Raw genomic sequence first — 18,539 nt, 5'->3', positions numbered from 1 at the left:
AACAGCACTGGCAACATGTGCAACTTGCACATATATAACCCCACTAATGAGATAAAACAATGTTTGCTATAACTATAGTAATTACATATATATATATATATATATATGTATACTCATATATTAGAAAGCTATACACAAGCATGTTAATTTCACAGACTTTTCTTGAAAGATTCTGAATATTACATATAGTTAGAAATACGCCTTTAAAAACAAAAAGAACAAACAAACTACAGAAAAAGAAAACAGTTTTTTGTTCAGCAAAGCATTGGTTTTCTGTCTGTTTTCATGGCTTAAAGGTAGTGCTTTCTATACAAAAAGCCCATGTACTTATTTTTTTTTTTTTACTTCTAGGTTTTTTTTCTTCAAATTATTTTAGCAAAGCTATCAAAAACACATTCTGGCTTATAGAAACTACAAAAACGCCACAAATGCTTTGCATTTCAATTCCTTTTTACGAAAATATAAGCAAAATGTATCATACATCCTTTCATTTTTGAATATATAATGTGTCACTGAGACTTTGAATATGCCACACGCACGGCTCTTAAATAACAGTATGGTCCACTGTGATTGGATTCCACTCCATCCTACTATAAATACTGTATGTTCCATAGTACAGAGACACAAAACCATTTTCCAGGGTTCCAGCTACAGGCCTGCAGGTTTACCTGTGTAATTTGAACATTGCATAAGAGCTTTTCAACATTTTTCTTCCGCTAAATGAATCTGCAGAGTGTCGGAGCTTCGAAACCCTCGCCCTAGAAAGGCTATTTACATAAATACGTTGAACCTGCAACATGACATCATCTATTGTACTGCAGAGCCTGCACGGCCGCGTTGCGGGGAACTGGCAGCGTGGAAAGCCCACCTGTACACGCGTCGTAAGCCGTACAAAACAGAGTACCTGACTGTTTTCTTGTTCATTTCATTTATATAAATACACCCTTGTGTACATATGCAACTTCATTCCCACACATGGCACAAGTAATGCCCCCACTGGAAAAAAAGTCAAAAAAAAAAAATTCAAACACACTCCCGCACTGCAAAAAACTTCCAGATGTACCCTGGTCCCCACCCTCAGCACACCTTCCCACCGATCGCAACACTGATATATGCGCAGCACACAGACGCACGCGCACGCGCACACGCACGCACTGCAGAAAAGAATGAAACACCGAACATCGATTTAGAAAAGGGGGCTTCTTCCACGATGCGTGGGGATCGAGCGCGGGGGTGGGCCGAGGGCCCGGGATCCGTCCCATCATGTGGCCCAGCCCTCTGAGAGGCGCGCGCGCTTCACGGACGGACTCTCCCGCTGGTCCGGAGAGCGGCGCGCCGGCCCCAGGGGCGAGTGGAAATCGACGCGGTGCTCCTCGCGATCGCTGCCCTCGTACGAACTGCTGCAGCTGCTCAGGCTGTCGGCGGGCGAGCGCCCCGCATCCTGGCGCGGGGGCAGCTGCCGCGGGGGCGGGTAGCCGACCGGCGCACCGCCGGCGCGGTCTCTAGGAGGAGAAACAGGTTCGGACTTGATGTGCAGGCTTTGTGCAGAGGGCTGGGACACATTTGAACTCTGACATAAGTGATTGCTAGTGCAATTTCTGTAGAAGAGAAGGAAACGCAGTTACAGGGTGAGGAAACGGCAGACGCACGCACTCACTCTCATAGGCAGAACAGAGACTTGCCAAAACCATGCAGGTGGTAAGAAATGTCTGGAGACTCTCAACACATCCTTTGGAGCTCAGAACCTCTGGACCCGGTTTGCAACGTCACACATCAAATACACACAAAGACCTTTGAATAAGAACTGGAGCAACTGGTAGGAAGTGGTGTCAACAGCAGCGCCCCAGTGCTTCACCTCATCCTCATCAGTGTCGCATTGTAGAAAAGCCATTATTGTTGTCAGTGAAAGTGATGAGCTAGCGGTGCTATCACTGAATTATCCATATTATTTAAGCAGATGGGTCGAAGTGACTCAAAATGTTTCCGCATGTTTGTGCTGCAGACACCTTTGCAGGAACAACTGGCACAGTGTAGTGACCCACACCCATGGCTTCTCCCACGAGAAACTTCACATTCGTGGTGACTGCACTTCTAGGAGGTCTAAGGGGTGGCTTGCAGGTTCTGCCTGCGGTTCCGGACAGGTGCACCGGGGGGGTATTATGGGAAGCATGTGGCTCCACGTGCTATAACCAGATGGCCACATCGCGCTCGTCACGAGTTTGACAATGAGCCACATTCCACTAGTCCTCTTTAGTATTTGCTTGGTGGTGTAGACTGGGCTGTACTCTAGTAAGAATACCCTGCTATCTGAAATGGGCGGATCATCGCAAGAAATGTTGCTTAAATGACACCGTTGTTATGGATAAAGACGTGAAATAAATAAAATTTAATATTTCGTATTTAAAACATTAATCCAGAGTCTCTTATGGCGTTCTACCCATTTACAAATCTGGCAGTTTTTACGGGGCAATAGTGGGTATGTACCTCCCTCAAGGGTATAAGAGCAGCAGTGAGGAGAGCAGCTGAACTTGAAACCTTCATTTGATGTGGATCAGTACCCCTTTACTTGTTAATATTAATATTATTGCTGGAGTTGCTGTTACAAAAAGCAGAGCGGAAACACTCACCCTATGTGGCTAAGGGCCGAATGCTGCATGTTCTGCACGTGCTGCTGCTGCCAGCCGGCCACCGAGCCCAAGTGCAGAGCGCTGGCACTGTTGAACCCGGACAGCGAAGACAGGTCAGCGCTGTTCAGGGAGTACTCTGTAGCGGGAAACAAGACGGACGTGAGAACACACGTGAGAACACACATCTCGCAAGTGGCACGACTCTTCGTATGCACTTATTAAGCGTTGTTACTATGAAGCCATCTAGCTGACACCTTTGTCCAAGGTGATGTGGAACGCCACATGTACTGTATTAAAGTGTTTACAGTTGTTTGTGCAACAGAGCGATGTAACACACACACACACACACACACACACTCACAAAGGAAAACTTAGAGTCATCAATTCAGCTGAAACACGCGTCTCTGGACTGCGGGGGGAAACGGAGACCCAGAGGACACAGAAACTCCAGACGCACTGAGTCGGATCTGAACCCGCATCCAAGAGCGGTGAGACACTCACACCACCTGACGCCAAAGGCTTTAGTCACCATTGGAGCAAGAGCTGCGTATCGAAGCTGCTACGTACAGCCTCACGATTTCTGCGCGTTACGAACGCAATATACGAGAGAGCCATAAATCGTTCAAAAATGTGCACCGCATTGGTGTTTTAACCGAAACGGGTTCAGAACTGGTGCGTTGCTGCTGATCTCATTTGTCTGCTTTCCTGGAGGGATGGAGGACATGAGGTACATGAAGTGCTCTACCTACCAGTACCATATGATGTTGATATGGCTGATGGATACCCTCCCATGCCTTGACCTGGAAGAGTTGGAGTTGCTACGGAAACCACTGGTGTAGCCAATGACTGCGCAGACTGTGAGTTGTTTATCCTCTGGTTCTGCAACAGAAGAGAGCAAACAAATGCATGCATTTGATAAATGTCTCCTCGGGCCTTCGTACAGCCATGCAGGTTCATTTTCTTCACGTTTCGTCAATGGGCAGGATGCAAAATATTCTGAAATGAATAAGCCATGCTGACTTCCGCCAACCATGTCTCCCACCTGCACAGCTTGCAGTAGCTATAGTAACCTATACATAGTGGTCTCCTTAGCAACCGAGTCCTGAATTGGGTAACGGTGTTCCGTTATTACGGTGTAACGCAGGGATGGTACGAAGAGGATTAGATTCTCTACCTTCTTACTCTTCCTACACTCAGTTTATTTCAGTTTAGCAACAGTTTTGTATGTTCAACACAAGCTATAAGTGCAGGTGAGAAAAGGTAGAAGAGGAGGAAGGTTGGAAAAGAGGAAGAAAGTGGAAACAGTTGAGGAGCAGGTAGTGCTGGTGCCTCACGACAGCTGCGCCGTGTGGGGAGTGCACGTTCTCCTCATGTTCGGGTGGGAGTCCTCCAGGTGCTCTGGTTTCCGCCCACAGTCCAAACACGGACGTTTCAGGAGAAACGTGTTCACTCAAAGTTGCCCATAGTGTGTGTGGGTGAGCGAGCGAGTGTGTTACAGTGATTTGTTGTACAAATGATTAAATGACTGTAGTTAATTTATTGCTACGTGTCTGGCGTTGTCTGCCATCCGGGACAAAAGTGAGTGGAGCGCAAGGATTCTTGGACAAGAGCGGCACCGATGCGTTTGCTGTAACACGCCACTAGATGCCACCTTCCACTTAGTCAAGGTCCTGCGCTGCACCACAGTCCACATTTGCACTTTGTCACAAGAGCACAGGCCACATTGATTCATCTCACTTGTTAAGTGTCACTTGAATATCTTGTTTTTCTAAAACAGTGAGAAGGGGGGGGTTGGTGGGGGGTCTAAATTCTTTGTGGTGCCACTTACCAATAGCAGATCAACATCCTCAGACTGGCGGCAATAAAAAGGAGGGCAACAGATTGAAGTTAGAGTTAGTGGTGGCTAAGCGTGGAGGGCGACAGCACTGCTCCAAGTACACGATGCGTCTAGAAGCCCGAGGGACATTTTACACGAGAAGCGAACGAGTGTTTGGACAGCAACCAAAGCAAGCAGTTCGTGCCACTGCTGAAGTGTCGCGCAGCAGCTCCGATAGCTTAACGTGAACTTTCGTCACATTCGACACACAGATGGAAGAGATGAAGGCTGCAAGACAGCAGTGGAGTGAAAAAAGTGTATTTTAGGTGGGTTAGGAGGCATTAATAAAGCACAGGGAGCAGGCTTGGGGGGGGTTCGGAAACTCACAATGGACGGCATGGCATTCTTGGCTCCGGGGGGGATGAGCACACGCAGATCAGGTTTGCGGCTGTTCATGCCCAGGTTCATGGGCGGCGGAGACTTGGCCTGCATGCCCTTGCCCAGGCCCCCCGGTGAGGCCAGCAGGCCGGGTGAGTTGCGGTGGTTTCCGTAGCCGTTTCCTGCCGGAATAACGGGGAGGATCAGCACAGGCATCGGAGACGGGGTTCAGACACATCTCACGTTAATAACCTCATTTCGTTAAAGTGACAAAGTGGACCAGCCTCGGCATGTATTTCACAGCTGGGAAAGGTTTGGGAAGTAAGTGTGCGTGTGCGTGTGCGCGTGTGTCGATGGGGGCTGCATAAGACTCTTTGGACTGAGGACAGTCTGTTTCCCTTCTGCTGAAACGAAAACGGGAGCGTTGAAAAACGTCTCGACAAAGCAGGTTAAAGCTGTCATGCTTCGGCGCCCCGAGCGAGTCGACCGAGGGTTTCGGGTTCGCGAGACGAAACGGCCGCGTTGGCATCAACGGGAAACCTTCACACGCAGAGAAAACTTTGGTGAGTGCGTAAGCGTGACGCATCCTCTCCTCGCTGCCCGTTCCGCCAGAAAAGGGAAGCGCGTGTGTTGCGGCGCCACCGGAGGTGCCCTCCTTCCGAGGAGCCGCGCTAGGGCTCGGGCCACAGAGAGGAATCGTGCTCCTCCTCATGCGGTTTTGCCAAAGATAAAAAGCGGTTTCCGTGATAAGAGGGCTGCTGCGGTTTTCCGACGCGTTTGAACCGCACACATTTTTCACGTTTCCACACTCCGCCAGATATTCCCCGCAGCAGCACCTGCCCGGGCCGCGTTTCCTCGCGAGGACGACGGCCGCGCTCCGGTTAGAGGAAAAGACCGACAATTTATCTGCGGTGGTTCTTCGGAACGCGTCGCCCGCCGTCATTTCGCTCGCGTTCCTGCTCTCTGGCGCGACGCGTTCAATTACGGGATCTTGCAGCCGTAACGGGACACGCGTGTCGTCTCGCGTCACGGAGGTAAATATGCGCGTGAGGTTTGCGCTCAGACAAAGAGCTTGTGTTACAGTCAGTTCGCGGCGCTGCCCTTTAAACGCTCTGCTCTCACGTGCAAAGGGGCAGTCGACCCCCCCAAAATCACTGGTGTTCCTGCGGCGGAGCGCAAAGTGCCATACGCTCTTCGCCACTTGAAAGGCAGAAAGGGGGTAACATTGCGGACACACACAAGTCTCCTAATCATGCACTAGTGGAAAATGAAACACAGATGTCCCCTGCTCCCCCCCTGCTCCCCCCTGCCCCGCACAGTTTCTACTGTGAGATCTTTGTTTCGCCGGAAAGGAAAGGCCGTGCACTCAACGACAGCCTCCGAAGCATCATTTACACCCGCGAGGAGGACTGGTAGACGGCGGCTCGTGGCGGAGAAGCTGCGGCCCCACAGTAGCGGGCGAACGCAGCGGAGTGCGACACGGACGCGCACGAGTGTTTCGACGGGCCGCCGAGCTCCTCGCCTTGAAGCCCGGCCCTGCGCCTTCACCAGAAGCTCCGCTGGAGTTTTCAACACAATTTAGATTGAGCACAAGCGATCAGACAGTGTAAATACATGCCGTCGGCCATACTGTACACGTTCTTCAGGTCGTTACTTCTTCGGTGCGATCGCTAATGCTGACTGGGCAATTCCTGGGCTAGTCATGATCTCTGAACATGTGACTATAGGAACTGAGATCACGAGAACAGAGAATCCTCCTCTCTTCCAGACTCACTTCGCCCATCATCTCTTGAGTTCATGTAAGGTGTAAATGTTCATGCACCGTAACTTTACGATGATGTCGGATAAACCTTTACACAGCACTCCTGTAACGTAACGTAAATGTTTGCGTATCTCAAAAAAAATTGCTAGGAAGGTGATCGGGAATCGTGGATATTCGGATAAAGTTTTATGCAGCTACTCGGTGATGAACTTCGATTCATACGGTGGAAAGAAACAAACTAACTGCACCGAAGAATCACACGTCTGTATCCAAGAGCCTCTTTCTACTAATGTAATGAACACATAGTGTTTTCTATGAGATGTTCGTCACTGTGTCGGATAAATGAATACACGAACATGTAAATGTAATCCACTGGAAAACATTTCAATGTTTCTTCTTTTTAATGTTTGCTGTTCTAAGTGTCTTTCTTACACATCCCAGCACAAGTTACAATATTTGAACAAGCTCTCGACTACATCGTCACTTAAGAGCGGGAGCATTTAAAACACTGGACATCAAAGTTTCTGTCCTGCAATTTACTGAAACGTTAGTGAACATTTGTCTCAAAAAAGGACAGTTGGGTACCGATGCTGCGCGTCGCGGTTCCGAGCAGGTCGACAACTGGACTGGTGTAAAGTGAGCTGCTCGAGTTATGGACTGCTTTTCTAGGCATGACACCTTACATCTTTAGTCTTATTTCTTTACTTAATGAGGAACTTGCACAGCCAGTGCTTTATATCTATCAGATTGTTCACCGAAGTGAATTAACATCTTGTCCAAGTCCATAGAGTTAAGGCTCATAATGCAGCTTTTTGCCACGAACCCAGTTTCTTTAACCACTGTTGTACCTCAGCAGCATCACCGAACTGTGCCACGCGGCCTCGACCTTTCTACATGCCACTCTCTGTCTACCCAGAGAGGTCACCAGCTGCTTCCTGCACCCCCGCAGCCGCCCGAGAACCATTCGTCAGTCGAATGACACCGCGTAGCTTCGAGAAGGTCCTGAGAGAACAGGAGAGCGGTCCCTGTGCGCAAGGTCGGGCCGGGAACTTCTCTTCAACTGCGCACCCAGAAAGTAGAATTAACATCACGAAGCCTATAATAAAGCTATTTTACTGACTGTACGGTCGGCTGCCATGTATTTACGTTAGAGCACTGACCACTACTCTAAATGCGCCCTGTGCCATTATGGCATTGTGGTAAAGTGTTTTTCATTACAGTGTGTCACTGTCAAGATACAGACATCTGCCATTCAACTTACATGAAAGTGAGCTTACTTTACGAGGGACCATTTAACTAAAAGGTCCATAATGCTTTGCCCTGCTCTGCTACATGTCAGTTTTGTCAGCAGGCCACTGACAATGCAGTAATAAGAATGGAGGTGGAAAAAAGCTTTAAATATATAGCACTTATAAATACCGGTGGGAGGTATGCGCAAGCTGTGACTGGAATGCGAGTGGCGTCGTTCGGCCATAGGAGCTGAATAAAGGACCGGGCTGTGAGCTCTGACAGGCGAGCAAGGGCTTTTAGCTCTCAAGTCGCAAAATGTCACAGCGGGCGCCTTAGCAGAAAGAAGAAAGTTGACGTGGAGGGGAAGAAAATGCATGATTAAGGTCTGCGCCGACATGACGTGGAGGAGCAGCAGGCGCTCCAGCGGACGAGAAACTGCCATTGCAGTCCAGACCCTGGGATGGGCGGTATTGCTTTAGTCTTGCCTTCCCCTGCTCAGTGCTTAGCTTAAATTCCTCGCGGATCTGTGCAACAACAGGGATACGATGGGCCTCGTGTCTGTCGCTATGGACAAAGCAGCCAGGAGAGATAATCAATAAATCTGGAATGGGACATAAATAATGGCAGGAAGTGGCTCCTGCCCTCTGCCCCATCTTGTCACCTGGACAACTTCATAGCGAAGCCTCCCTCACGCGACTTCTCTCGGCCTTCGCGGCCTTAGAGCCTGCGCCTCACGGCTCCCGCGTGCCAAGCGAGAGGACGAGGCCTCGTGGAGAGACCAGCACCGGGCGGCTTCCTCGCCCCATCGCAGCTCTAAATCAGCCACAGACCTCTCACCGCTGGACAGCCGCAGTTGGTGCGATGGACCACTTTCCCACAGCTAACTGGCTGCGACCCGCACAGGAACCAAGAGGGACTGACCTACAGCAAGTGACCTGCTGCGCAGAGGAAGTCGAGCGCCAGCGTGCGTGGCCCTCGGCCACAGAGCTAACCCCAGCCTGCGCTCTGCGTGGGAGGAATGTTGACGGTGATCCGCATTAAGCGAAGCAACGGACCCATACCGGCGGCGCTGGAGCATATTTGCGATGCTGGGGAGGTGGTGCTCTTAGTGCCAAATAAGTTTAATGTTGACGATATGGAGGTGAGAAAAAAGAGAACAGGAGACGCGTTTCCCTCGTAATGAAACAAAGAATCCAGGGTTTGGGTGTTTCAATCTTCCTGGTGTATGTCAGGTGTAGAGCAGAGATGGGTTGAGCACACAGCGGAGCTTACCGAGAAACACTTTTACTTTTTGGGACGGATGCGTTTCGGCGGGAAGCGTGAAGCTGACGAAACGCGTCCGTCCGGAAAAATAAAGGCGCGCCGCAGAAGCTCCGGTGTGCTCTCTCATCTTCGACAGCCTACAAGTCCAAACGGGCTTTTAACCGTAGCTTTAAGAATACATTTAAAAATAAATCAAGAGCTCTGAATATTCGAGGCAAAAATAAACAGCGCAAGGATAACGGGCGAAATGCGGTACCTGAGGCTGCCGTGTTATAACGCATTAGTAGCAGGCAGAACGATTTTCCAGCCTTGGAGGACCTGGGTAACTCCTTCAAAGGCTTCTCGTTTACAAGGATGCTTCCAAAAGCCATCCACGTGACGTGTGGTTACTCGGGCTTTAATATGACAAAACTGTTTAAATGTGACTTGTTTCAGAACATGCGAGCCTAATTAGAGACCCAAATCACGTTAGCCATAAAAACTGTTTATTTTCATACCTTAACGGCCATCAAAAGGGCGGGAAACCTGAGAGTCTATTTTAAAGTGAGGCCGCCTGTCTGCTCGATGACATAGCGTGGCGTTCTGCGAAACGCTGACGAGAGACAGGGAAGACAAACACGGCACCGCTACCGTCAACGTCTCGGGGAAACGTGACGTTAAAGAGGCTCCTGGGGCAGAGCGCCTTCGACACGTGAATATTCATAAGAGGCACTTTGTGGCTCGTGCGCAAAAGGTTGAACGGGAGTCCGAATGGCCGCTCTGGTCTTTTTTACGGGTAGCCGAGCACACAGCCCGTCTCTGTTCCCAGCCACGGGAACAAAGGACGCATTTGATGTGCCGTGTCCCCGGAGCGCGGCTGACGGTACGCGGGGCGCCAAAAGACTCCTTTTGTGCGTCGCTGTGACAGAGGGCCAGACAGCGGACGCTGCGCCGACCCCTCGGCGGGGCCACTGTCTGCAGCGCATCCGGCAGCGCCCGGCTGTGAGCGCAGGACCTTGGGGAGACCACCTGTTCCCTCGCTGGCGTCGTACGACACGATTCGTGCTCGGCCGAAAAGTCGCAAAGAGACAAATGCGCGCTCCTCCAGAGCATCCGTTTCTATCTCGTTTGTCACATAGAGGACGCGCAGCGCGTGAGAAAAGGCCCGGTTACACATACGTGACAAAGTATATGGCCGTGCGACATTTAATCAAAGAAACAGCCCTAAATAGAAAAGGAGGAACTTGTTCATCTACGGCTGCTTGGCACGCAAGTGCGCTTTTGGTGCCATTTGAAAGATCGCCACCAGTCCTCAGCCATATCCGACAACATCTGCTTCACTAGATGCGACGCAGTTCTTATCCTCCAGCACGTCGGGCATCGTGTCGCCAGCCGGAATGGTGCTTGCCGGAAAAGGACAAATTCTCCTTGTTTGAAATGCAGGCCATTTTGGATTTTGCTTCTGGTTTATTTTATAACTGGCAAAGTTCCACCCAGGTTTATAGAGAAGGAACGAAGAAGGTGAAGGGTCTTTGCTCTCCGCTGCAATGGAGCGCATGGACTTGTGAACTGAAAGCGCACTTGTATATAAAGTGGTTGTTATCCTTACCAGCACCGGTCCCCATGCTGGCGGAGAGGTCCGCACCCATCAGACCACCTAAGGGAAAAAAGACACAAGTAGGAAAATGTCGAAGGGAAGCTCCGGTTGTGGCTCTGCTCGCCCCGCGGCAGAGCCGGCAAAGTTGTTTCAGCAAAATCGCACCACGCTTAATAATACGTCTGTCTGGAACATGGGCTAAAGCAAGGAAAGAATCGTTCAAGATTCCCCCGGGTTTCCTCGTTGTGAACCGTTTAAACTGCTGTGTAGGGCTGACAAATAAAAGGAATGTGTCCTATTTTTTAAGTCAAACCCTGTGTGTTTTGAGCATCACAGTGTGTGCAAAAAAAACCATCCTTTAGACACGCTCCTGTAACGTGCAGCAGACTGTACGAAGAAGCCGGACATAATCGGAGAACTCGTGGTGTCACTGGAAGAGTCAGACTAAAAGACAAAAGAGTGTTTAGAGGATGGCAATAAACCGAGAGGAATAGTAGACTGCCGCCATATGAGGCACGACAGTGTCTCTATGTCTCTATGTCTCTACGTGAGTGTGTATGATGTGTGCACGTAAATACATACAAAACACATTCTAAAGTAAGGGGCCAAACGTCCTTGGAGGGTCCCGTGTCATTACTCCGAAATTTGTCTTGGGAGGATCACTTCAAGTTTACATGAGAAAATCAAAATTGCTGAAAACGAAACCGGACGGATGGCGACCAGAACAACAGTACGAGAAGAGATGAATCCCCACTAATAAGGGTTGTGATTTTACTTTGCCAGCATAAGGGGGTGTGTTGGGGGGTAGGGCTTGCCAGCGGCACCGGGAGAAGGTCTACCTGTGTTGCCTGCGCTGGGTGGCCGATGCGTGACTCCAGGAGACATGCTGTTACGCTGCAGGGAGGAGTGGGCCAGAGGCAGCAGGTTGTGGTTTCCCAGAGAGCCACCTGGGTGGCTGTAGATGAGGCTGTTGGGATTGCTCCCCGGGACTGAGACGGGCATGTCGTAGCTGGAGGGGGGGATCACCTGCTGGAGAGGGTGAAGGAGAAACGGTGTCAAAAATACACAGAAAACAACGTGGTTCGGTTCCCAGCAGAAGTCCGGTAGGAGCTGCTCAACGTGGACGAGTCTTGTGGAGCTTTTCCTCATTCCAAGGGGGACGAAATGTACTCTCATTAAGGCCAATGCTGCTTTAGGTGACTTCAAACTCTGCGACGAAGACCTTTGGAGGATTTTCTGCTCTAAGTGTTCTGAGATGTGTGGACGTCCCACGGTGCCATACATCAGAGTTAGGACCTTCCAGGAAGGACAGAGGACTCTTTGCTCGTGAAAGGTCACAAAGAGGCTCCGACCCCACCCCGGCTCCCAAAGAGCAACAGCGTGCAGGTGTCCACCACTTGTCCATAATTAGTAACCAAATTCAAATATGTGGGTGAGTAGGAGACCACCTCGCCAAGGCCACCTTCCTGCGTAACAAGGTTTTTTTAAAGCGTGACTAGTGCTGCCCATGTTTCTGTGGAGCCTCTGTGTTTTTCCACCTCGGTTTGGTCGCGGTATTGCTTGTGCCGCTAACCTACTTTAATGTGGAGCACAGTAGTCACACAGGGGCTCAGCCCTTCTCTGCTTACGCCTCAGAACGACAACAGTGGCCGCGCCCTCGGTAAGGGCTCCGTACCGTGTTTTCGAAGCTCCCGCTTCGCCACGATGGATTCATCCGTCTTTCAAACGTGTCTCAGCCTCTAATATAAACATATATATCCGCGTCTGTCCTTCTTCTGCAGCCTTTTTGGAAGAGTGCGGCGTCACTTCCAGGTGTCACATGGCTCCTATCAACGTGGGGGTGGTGTCGTTGTCGCTGTGCCAGTCCTGTGTGTTTACCGGGTGTTTGCATGAAGGTGTCAACACAGGTAAACACACCGGAAGCTGTTTGCATGTAGGGTTTTCAGTAACTACCATGTGACCTTGAGCCTTGTACGAGAAATCAATCTGACCCCTGCATTTTTCATTCGATGGCAACAGTGAGGCTTCTTCTTTAGCTGCGGAGATATTGCTGAAGATTATCAGCTCTAAAAGTGCTCTGGGCTTAACGTTCACCCGTGTTTTCTCCTTTTTTTCTCCCGCCACCAAAGGCAACGCATTAGTTAAGGTTAAGCTGAGCTCTTTCATCATTTCTGCCTAATGCTTCCTAATTTATAAATTCTTCCACTGTAGCTGCATCGTTCACTATCCTTGCCCCACTGCCAGTAGAGTGACCAAGGTTTGGGACACAAGCAAGACCCCTGGACCACATGCTACATATGTTTGGGTTTAGGAAGCACTCTCAGTCATGGCAAACTTTACCCCTTATAAAAAAAAACCTTTCTTAGTTTGCCCAACAAAACCTTTTATCTAAACTGACAGCGATCACTGTTTTTACTCGAGTTTACAACTCTGTTTACAACAGAACTTCCCTTTGTGAGACTGAGCATATGCTTTCATTGCAAGACTGGAGCCTTACGCTGCAATACCTGCTGCTTCTAACTTTTTTCAGCCACATGTTTATGACCCAGATGTAGGACCCGTTCTGAACTGGGTCGCCAAGCTTCATCTGCAATATTCAAAATGATTTATAACACACAAATCTTTAACTATTATCAGACGGAGACACAACTGAAGGTGAATTCAGGAGTGGAATTTGTTCGATGCTGACTGGGCTTTCAGTGACATCCTGACTCCTCCAGCATTCGTGATAAGATGGTGCACAGATGCAGCATGGATCACTGCAGCAGGATCTTTAAAACCAGGAGCAGATCTTCATGAATTTGTCAGTGGAAGCAAACAAGCAGACTCTACATGGAACTTGCTCAGTCTGCTTCCTCCTGTAAATGGCCTTCATAAGCTCATGAGGATCAGGTGTGGAGGAATCCGTTAGGATTCTGAGGAGATGCTCTTCAGCTATTTTTTCCAGGGATTGGTGACAGTAACCCTTCCCAGATCAGGTGTGGCACTGAATTGTCCCGAGGTCCCTGTCAAAGTCAAGGATGCAACATATCAGAGGCAGGCATCCAGGACAGGTGCTCTGGGCCAGTTCCCACGGGGTCTATATGTGTGTAAATCCAAATTGCCTGGGATGGTGTTGTTTTGACCTTTGGAGACACTGGTGAGGTGTACAAATGGCTGAAAAGCCCTCTCCAACTGAGCAAAACACTACATTGAAATGACGACAGCAAAAAAGTGAAAATGTGGGTCTTGTGTCTCGTATTTCTAATTTCTCTTACACGGTTAGGGAGTCATGTTTTGGGGGGGTGGAACAAGCAGGGGGGCGAAGAGGCACTCTGGGGTTCCAGTCCTGCTGCCTTGCGACGGACTGGCATCCCGCCCTGGGTGTGTCCCCTCCCCTTCCAGCCTTGCGCCCTGTGTTGCCGGGTTAGGCTCCGTTTTGCTGCGACCCCACTCAGGACGAGCGGTTGTAGACATTGTGTGTGTGTGTGTGTGTGTGTGTGTGTGTGTGTGTGTGTGTGTGTGTGTGTGTGAAACAAGCAGAAGGGTGATTTTGCCTAGAACACAAATGTGAGGCCCTCAGTGAGGGAACAAGTGACAATCATGGCACAAAGATTCCCCTAATAATTCTACTGTAATGCAGGGTGACTGTTGTAATCAGTCATTCTGCCTTCTGGGTTTACAAGTTCAACCCACACACACACACAGACACACACACACACACTCACACAGTCTGAAACTGCTTGTCCCAAGCAGGGTCACGGTAAACCAGAGCCTATCCTGGCAACACAGGGCGTGAGGCTGGAGGGGGAGGGGACACACCCAGGACAGGACACCAGTCCATCACAGGGCACCCCAAGCGGGACTCAAACCCCAGACCCACCAGAAAGCAGGACCCAACAAACCTGCCGTGCCACTCCACTCCCTCAACCCATACAGTGCGGTGAAATAGGGTATATTTAGCAAATACCTACAGAAAGACATGAGCAGCTTTAGCCTTGTGACTGTATTCACAGAACTATTGTCACAATGTTTACAAGAATTCCTTTGTGTTTCAAGTACTTTTACAGGACAGTGTATAAAGTGTACAAAATGTAATATCAAGTGATAATAAATACTATATGGTTTGTGCCATAATGAGAGCTTAGGAAGTCACAATTTCATCTGAGCCCCCAAGGGATCGGTACAAAGTGCTCATTTTCACTTTTCACTTTAAATTAGACAACCTGAAAACAACAGGAGTTAAATGTCTCTGATCACTATCAGTACTGCCGTAGCTTCAAGCATCTTTAATATTTTTTTATTCATTCACTCAAAGTAATTAAGAATTTACAGGGGAAATTCAGGTTAATGGTGGTATTCAAATGTGCAACAGCTTTCTTTGGGTTTAAGCCTAAAGATTTTGGGTTAAAAGTCTGTTTCTCTAATCGCTGTTTCCTTTATTTTTGTTTTTTTTTTTTCTTCTGTTCTTCTCCTTACACACCTTCTTAGTCTTTCTGCATCTTAAGATATATTTTCATTCTTTTATATACCCTCTGTGAGCAGCAGGAAAATAAAGCAGGCTTTTGATTTTTTTCTGGCAGTGCCTTTGCAAACTCCTACAACCCCAGAATCCCAGAAATATTGGAAAACAAAAGGACGTGAAGAAAGAGGATGACCAAGTGAGGGGGAGATGGCACCACTTACACACAGTCTCTGTCTGCTGATCATGAGGTCGATGTCATCGTTGATTTTGCGGTACTTATCCTCGGATGCGGGACTGTGTCCTGGAGAGTCATCAGCGTCAATGTCAGGGCTTTCACAGCCATTTAGACCCTTCTTGCGCAGTGTCTGGGGGAAGAAGGCAGGCGAACCTTATGAAACATAAAGGACTATTGAGCCTCAAGCGCAACTATTAATTAATGAAGCACTCATTCAGCCAATAAATGTAACCATTATTTATGTTGCACATTAGTCTTGTTGAGATTCAGACTTTGCAATTAATAAGACTGCAGAGAGTGTAAATGACCGTGGAAAGCAAATTTTAATGTTGGCCCCCGATTTGTTACATTGTAAAAGCAATAACACGGATGGTCATTCTGAAGGACCAGTCTGGAATCTCAGTTTTCTCTTTGTGTGTTAAGTTCCAAAGCGTATTAAAACAGTTTGAAACTTACTTAGAAAGCAAGACGGACCCGTAGATGGAAACGTAAGATGTATCCTTGATTTTTCTGTTGTAAATTTCATTTAGTTTACACTGTGCAGGTGTAGCTGTGGTCCATATGCACTGCCTATAAAACACTATTACCGAATGTTGTTGATGGACATCCACAGATTTTTTTCGTACCGGTCCCTCACCACCTAACATTACTTCTAACAAAAACCCCACTGGTTCCCGGACAAAAAATGTGTCATAAAATTAATTAAAATATCAAAATGAAAGGTATTTTTATCCATGACATACATACGATGTACATAACTCATAATATGTGTAAAGAAAATGTTATATTTGCTTGCCTTTTAATTTTATGTTTTATTTTAGTTATTATCAAATACTTATCTAATGCAGGGTTGCGGAGGTCCGGAGTTTACCGCAGTACTGGATGGAGACATTTCGATCATTTGGGGAACATATACTTATGATATATAGAAATAAAGCTCACAAGATCACCGCCTTTTTCATTTGCCCTGCAAAGCATGTGGGTTCTATGCTGTCAGAGACACTGTGCAGCGTTACGAACAAATGTTCCAAGCTGGGTGATCTTCATGTGATAGCAAGGTAAAGGCTTTATTTACACTAGTGCAAGTGAGTTCATGTTATTAAAGCTGGCTGTGACATGGTGAGTGTGTGAGTGAGTGTGTGACCGCAGGAGCCCAAAGGAAGGAGGGAGAAGGGACAATGTCCTCATCACCCTTGGTTTAAAGCTGCCCTCCTAGTTACACAAAAAGGTGTGTCTGCGATAATTAGACCAGAAAACACATCCCTGCATGAGAGAATCCGCTTCCCAGGCCAACTTTTACCATTATGTCGCTGTCTATTAAAGTGTAAAAATACATACCGTACGCCACCCGAATTACTCACGAATTAAGTGCAGTAAAGAATAAAAATAAACAAATAATCTGATAAATATACAATGGATTAAAAAATTCTCCGTACGACTTTACTGGCATTATCACAACACTTCTCCATGCTGGTCCAGATCCTGTCGCACAAGTAGTGAGCGCACACTGGATGCTTTCATTTTGTTGTCTTTTATTAATTCGAAACATTAGAATGCAATCTCTTTTACAAATACTTGTGAAACGGATGTACTTTCATTTAACCGCTGCTTACTGAAGACAGCAAAGAGAAGAAAGCCCACATTCCAGCACTGTTTGGAGTGTTTTGATGCCAACTAACAGCTGCGGCCATAAACACGGGTCGCATCTGCTCCATTTATCGCTGAAAGAGTGACGGAAATAAACGGACAGAAATTACATCACGTCACATTAATTCATTTAGATGCCACTTTTCTCCAAAGCAACTTTCTTAAGCTACCTACAATTCTGCCTTCATGCAAAAAATGCAAGTAATAGCAAAGTTTAATCTTAAGCACCTCCACCTTTGTCAGCTCCCAACAGTGACAAAAAGTGCAAAGCTGAACCCATCCGATCGAGGACATGCGGCTGCGGCTTATTTGAACGATGCGCGAAAAGCAAATGCACGCTGTGTAACTCGAGGGTTCGGGTGACAAGTAGCCCTTAAATGAGACGGGCTGAGAACTTGACGTTGCTGGTATCATAGGTGTTCCAAGGTGACGACTGCAATCATCGCAGGCAGGGATTTGTGAGCCACGTCTCCGCGACGGTGGGGCACAGGACACATCCGAAGAGACCGGGCGCATTCGGCTCTTAGTGGCGTTTGGCCAGGCAGAGCTTCGTGCTGCGGTCCTCCCTCTTTCCGAGGGGCCGTGCGTCTGACCTAAAGAACTTGTACTCATCCAAAATAGCCACACCTGTTGGTGGGCCTGCACCTGTCATGTCTGCATGCCCCATTCCCCTGAAAGAAGGGAAGGCGAGCTCCGGCACTAACTGATGACAGTGCTTTTGACCCAGGGAGATGGGCTGACAAGGGTTCTTTTTCTACCAGGCCATGTTCCCTCATGACCTCCTCCCAATCTTAGGTATGCTGATGCTAAAATATATACAACCTACTCTTATATCTTCTCTTCAAGTTGATTTTTCCCAGCAGTGACACCAGCGGTAAAAGCCCAGAGCACATTGCTGCAGCAAGTGGAGTAAATGAACAATTTGCTGTCTTTTCTTCATAGTGAAATTTAGCTCTAAATGACAAATTGCAGGTGGCGAAAATTAAAGCATTTTCAGAAAGTGTTTCTTTGATCCGTAAACAAGCAAAGAAGAAGGAATATTGGCAGCTGGTAGTGCAGCGGTTGATGTTACAGCCTTTGGATCCAAAGTTTGTAGGTTTGATCCCTACCCCTGGCTGTAGTATCCTTGAGCATGGTACTTACCATGAAATTGCTCCAGTAAAATTACCCAGATGTATAAATGGGTAAATAGTTGTAAGTGTGCAACTATAATAATTGTAACCTTAACATTGTAAGTCACTTTGGAGAAAAGGATCAGTTAAAGGAATAAATATAAAATATCCTGAAGCCATGGAATACATACAAGGTCAGACTGTAATGTTTGAGTTTGGCATCGGAAGGTGAAACCTCCTTAAATGTTATTGAGGAGCGAGGATCAATCAGTGCAAGTTAAAAGATTGACTGCACCGGAGGCTCTGTGTAACAGGAGGAGGGATGAGAGAGAATCTCAGAGCGCTCAGTGGTTCCTATCTAACCCTCTGCCCTCCTGATAGCCCTTTCCAAGGTTTGCTTCTAATTTAATCACATCTTCCTTGTCCTTCCTCCTGGCTTGGCTTTCTGG

At 48.1% G+C, this 18,539-nt stretch overlaps 1 protein-coding gene across 7 annotated transcripts in view; it reads right to left on the bottom strand.

The window, feature by feature from the left end:
• Nucleotides 1–270: 270 nt before the first annotated feature.
• mef2ca (myocyte enhancer factor 2ca) overlaps nt 271–18,539 on the bottom strand; it is a 67,535-nt gene continuing 49,266 nt past the window's right edge. For 6 of the 7 annotated variants that reach the window (XM_029252923.1, XM_029252928.1, XM_029252924.1 and 3 more), the window contains 7 exons: nt 15,318–15,461; nt 11,492–11,681; nt 10,665–10,712; nt 4,831–5,003; nt 3,377–3,506; nt 2,628–2,763; nt 271–1,598 (listed from right to left, as the gene is read on the bottom strand). In XM_029252923.1, coding sequence (XP_029108756.1) covers nt 1,262–1,598; nt 2,628–2,763; nt 3,377–3,506; nt 4,831–5,003; nt 10,665–10,712; nt 11,492–11,681; nt 15,318–15,461 — 1,158 coding nt within the window. In that variant the 3' untranslated portion in view covers nt 271–1,261. The remainder of the gene's footprint in view (nt 1,599–2,627; nt 2,764–3,376; nt 3,507–4,830; nt 5,004–10,664; nt 10,713–11,491; nt 11,682–15,317; nt 15,462–18,539) is intronic. The other variant, XM_029252929.1, reaches the window with a different exon arrangement.

The sequence above is a fragment of the Scleropages formosus genome, chromosome 6, assembly GCF_900964775.1.
Source record: "Scleropages formosus chromosome 6, fSclFor1.1, whole genome shotgun sequence".
Lineage (NCBI taxonomy): Eukaryota > Metazoa > Chordata > Actinopteri > Osteoglossiformes > Osteoglossidae > Scleropages > Scleropages formosus.
The sequence above is the reverse complement of the archived record's forward strand: the minus strand, read 5'-3'. Positions and strand labels throughout refer to the sequence as shown.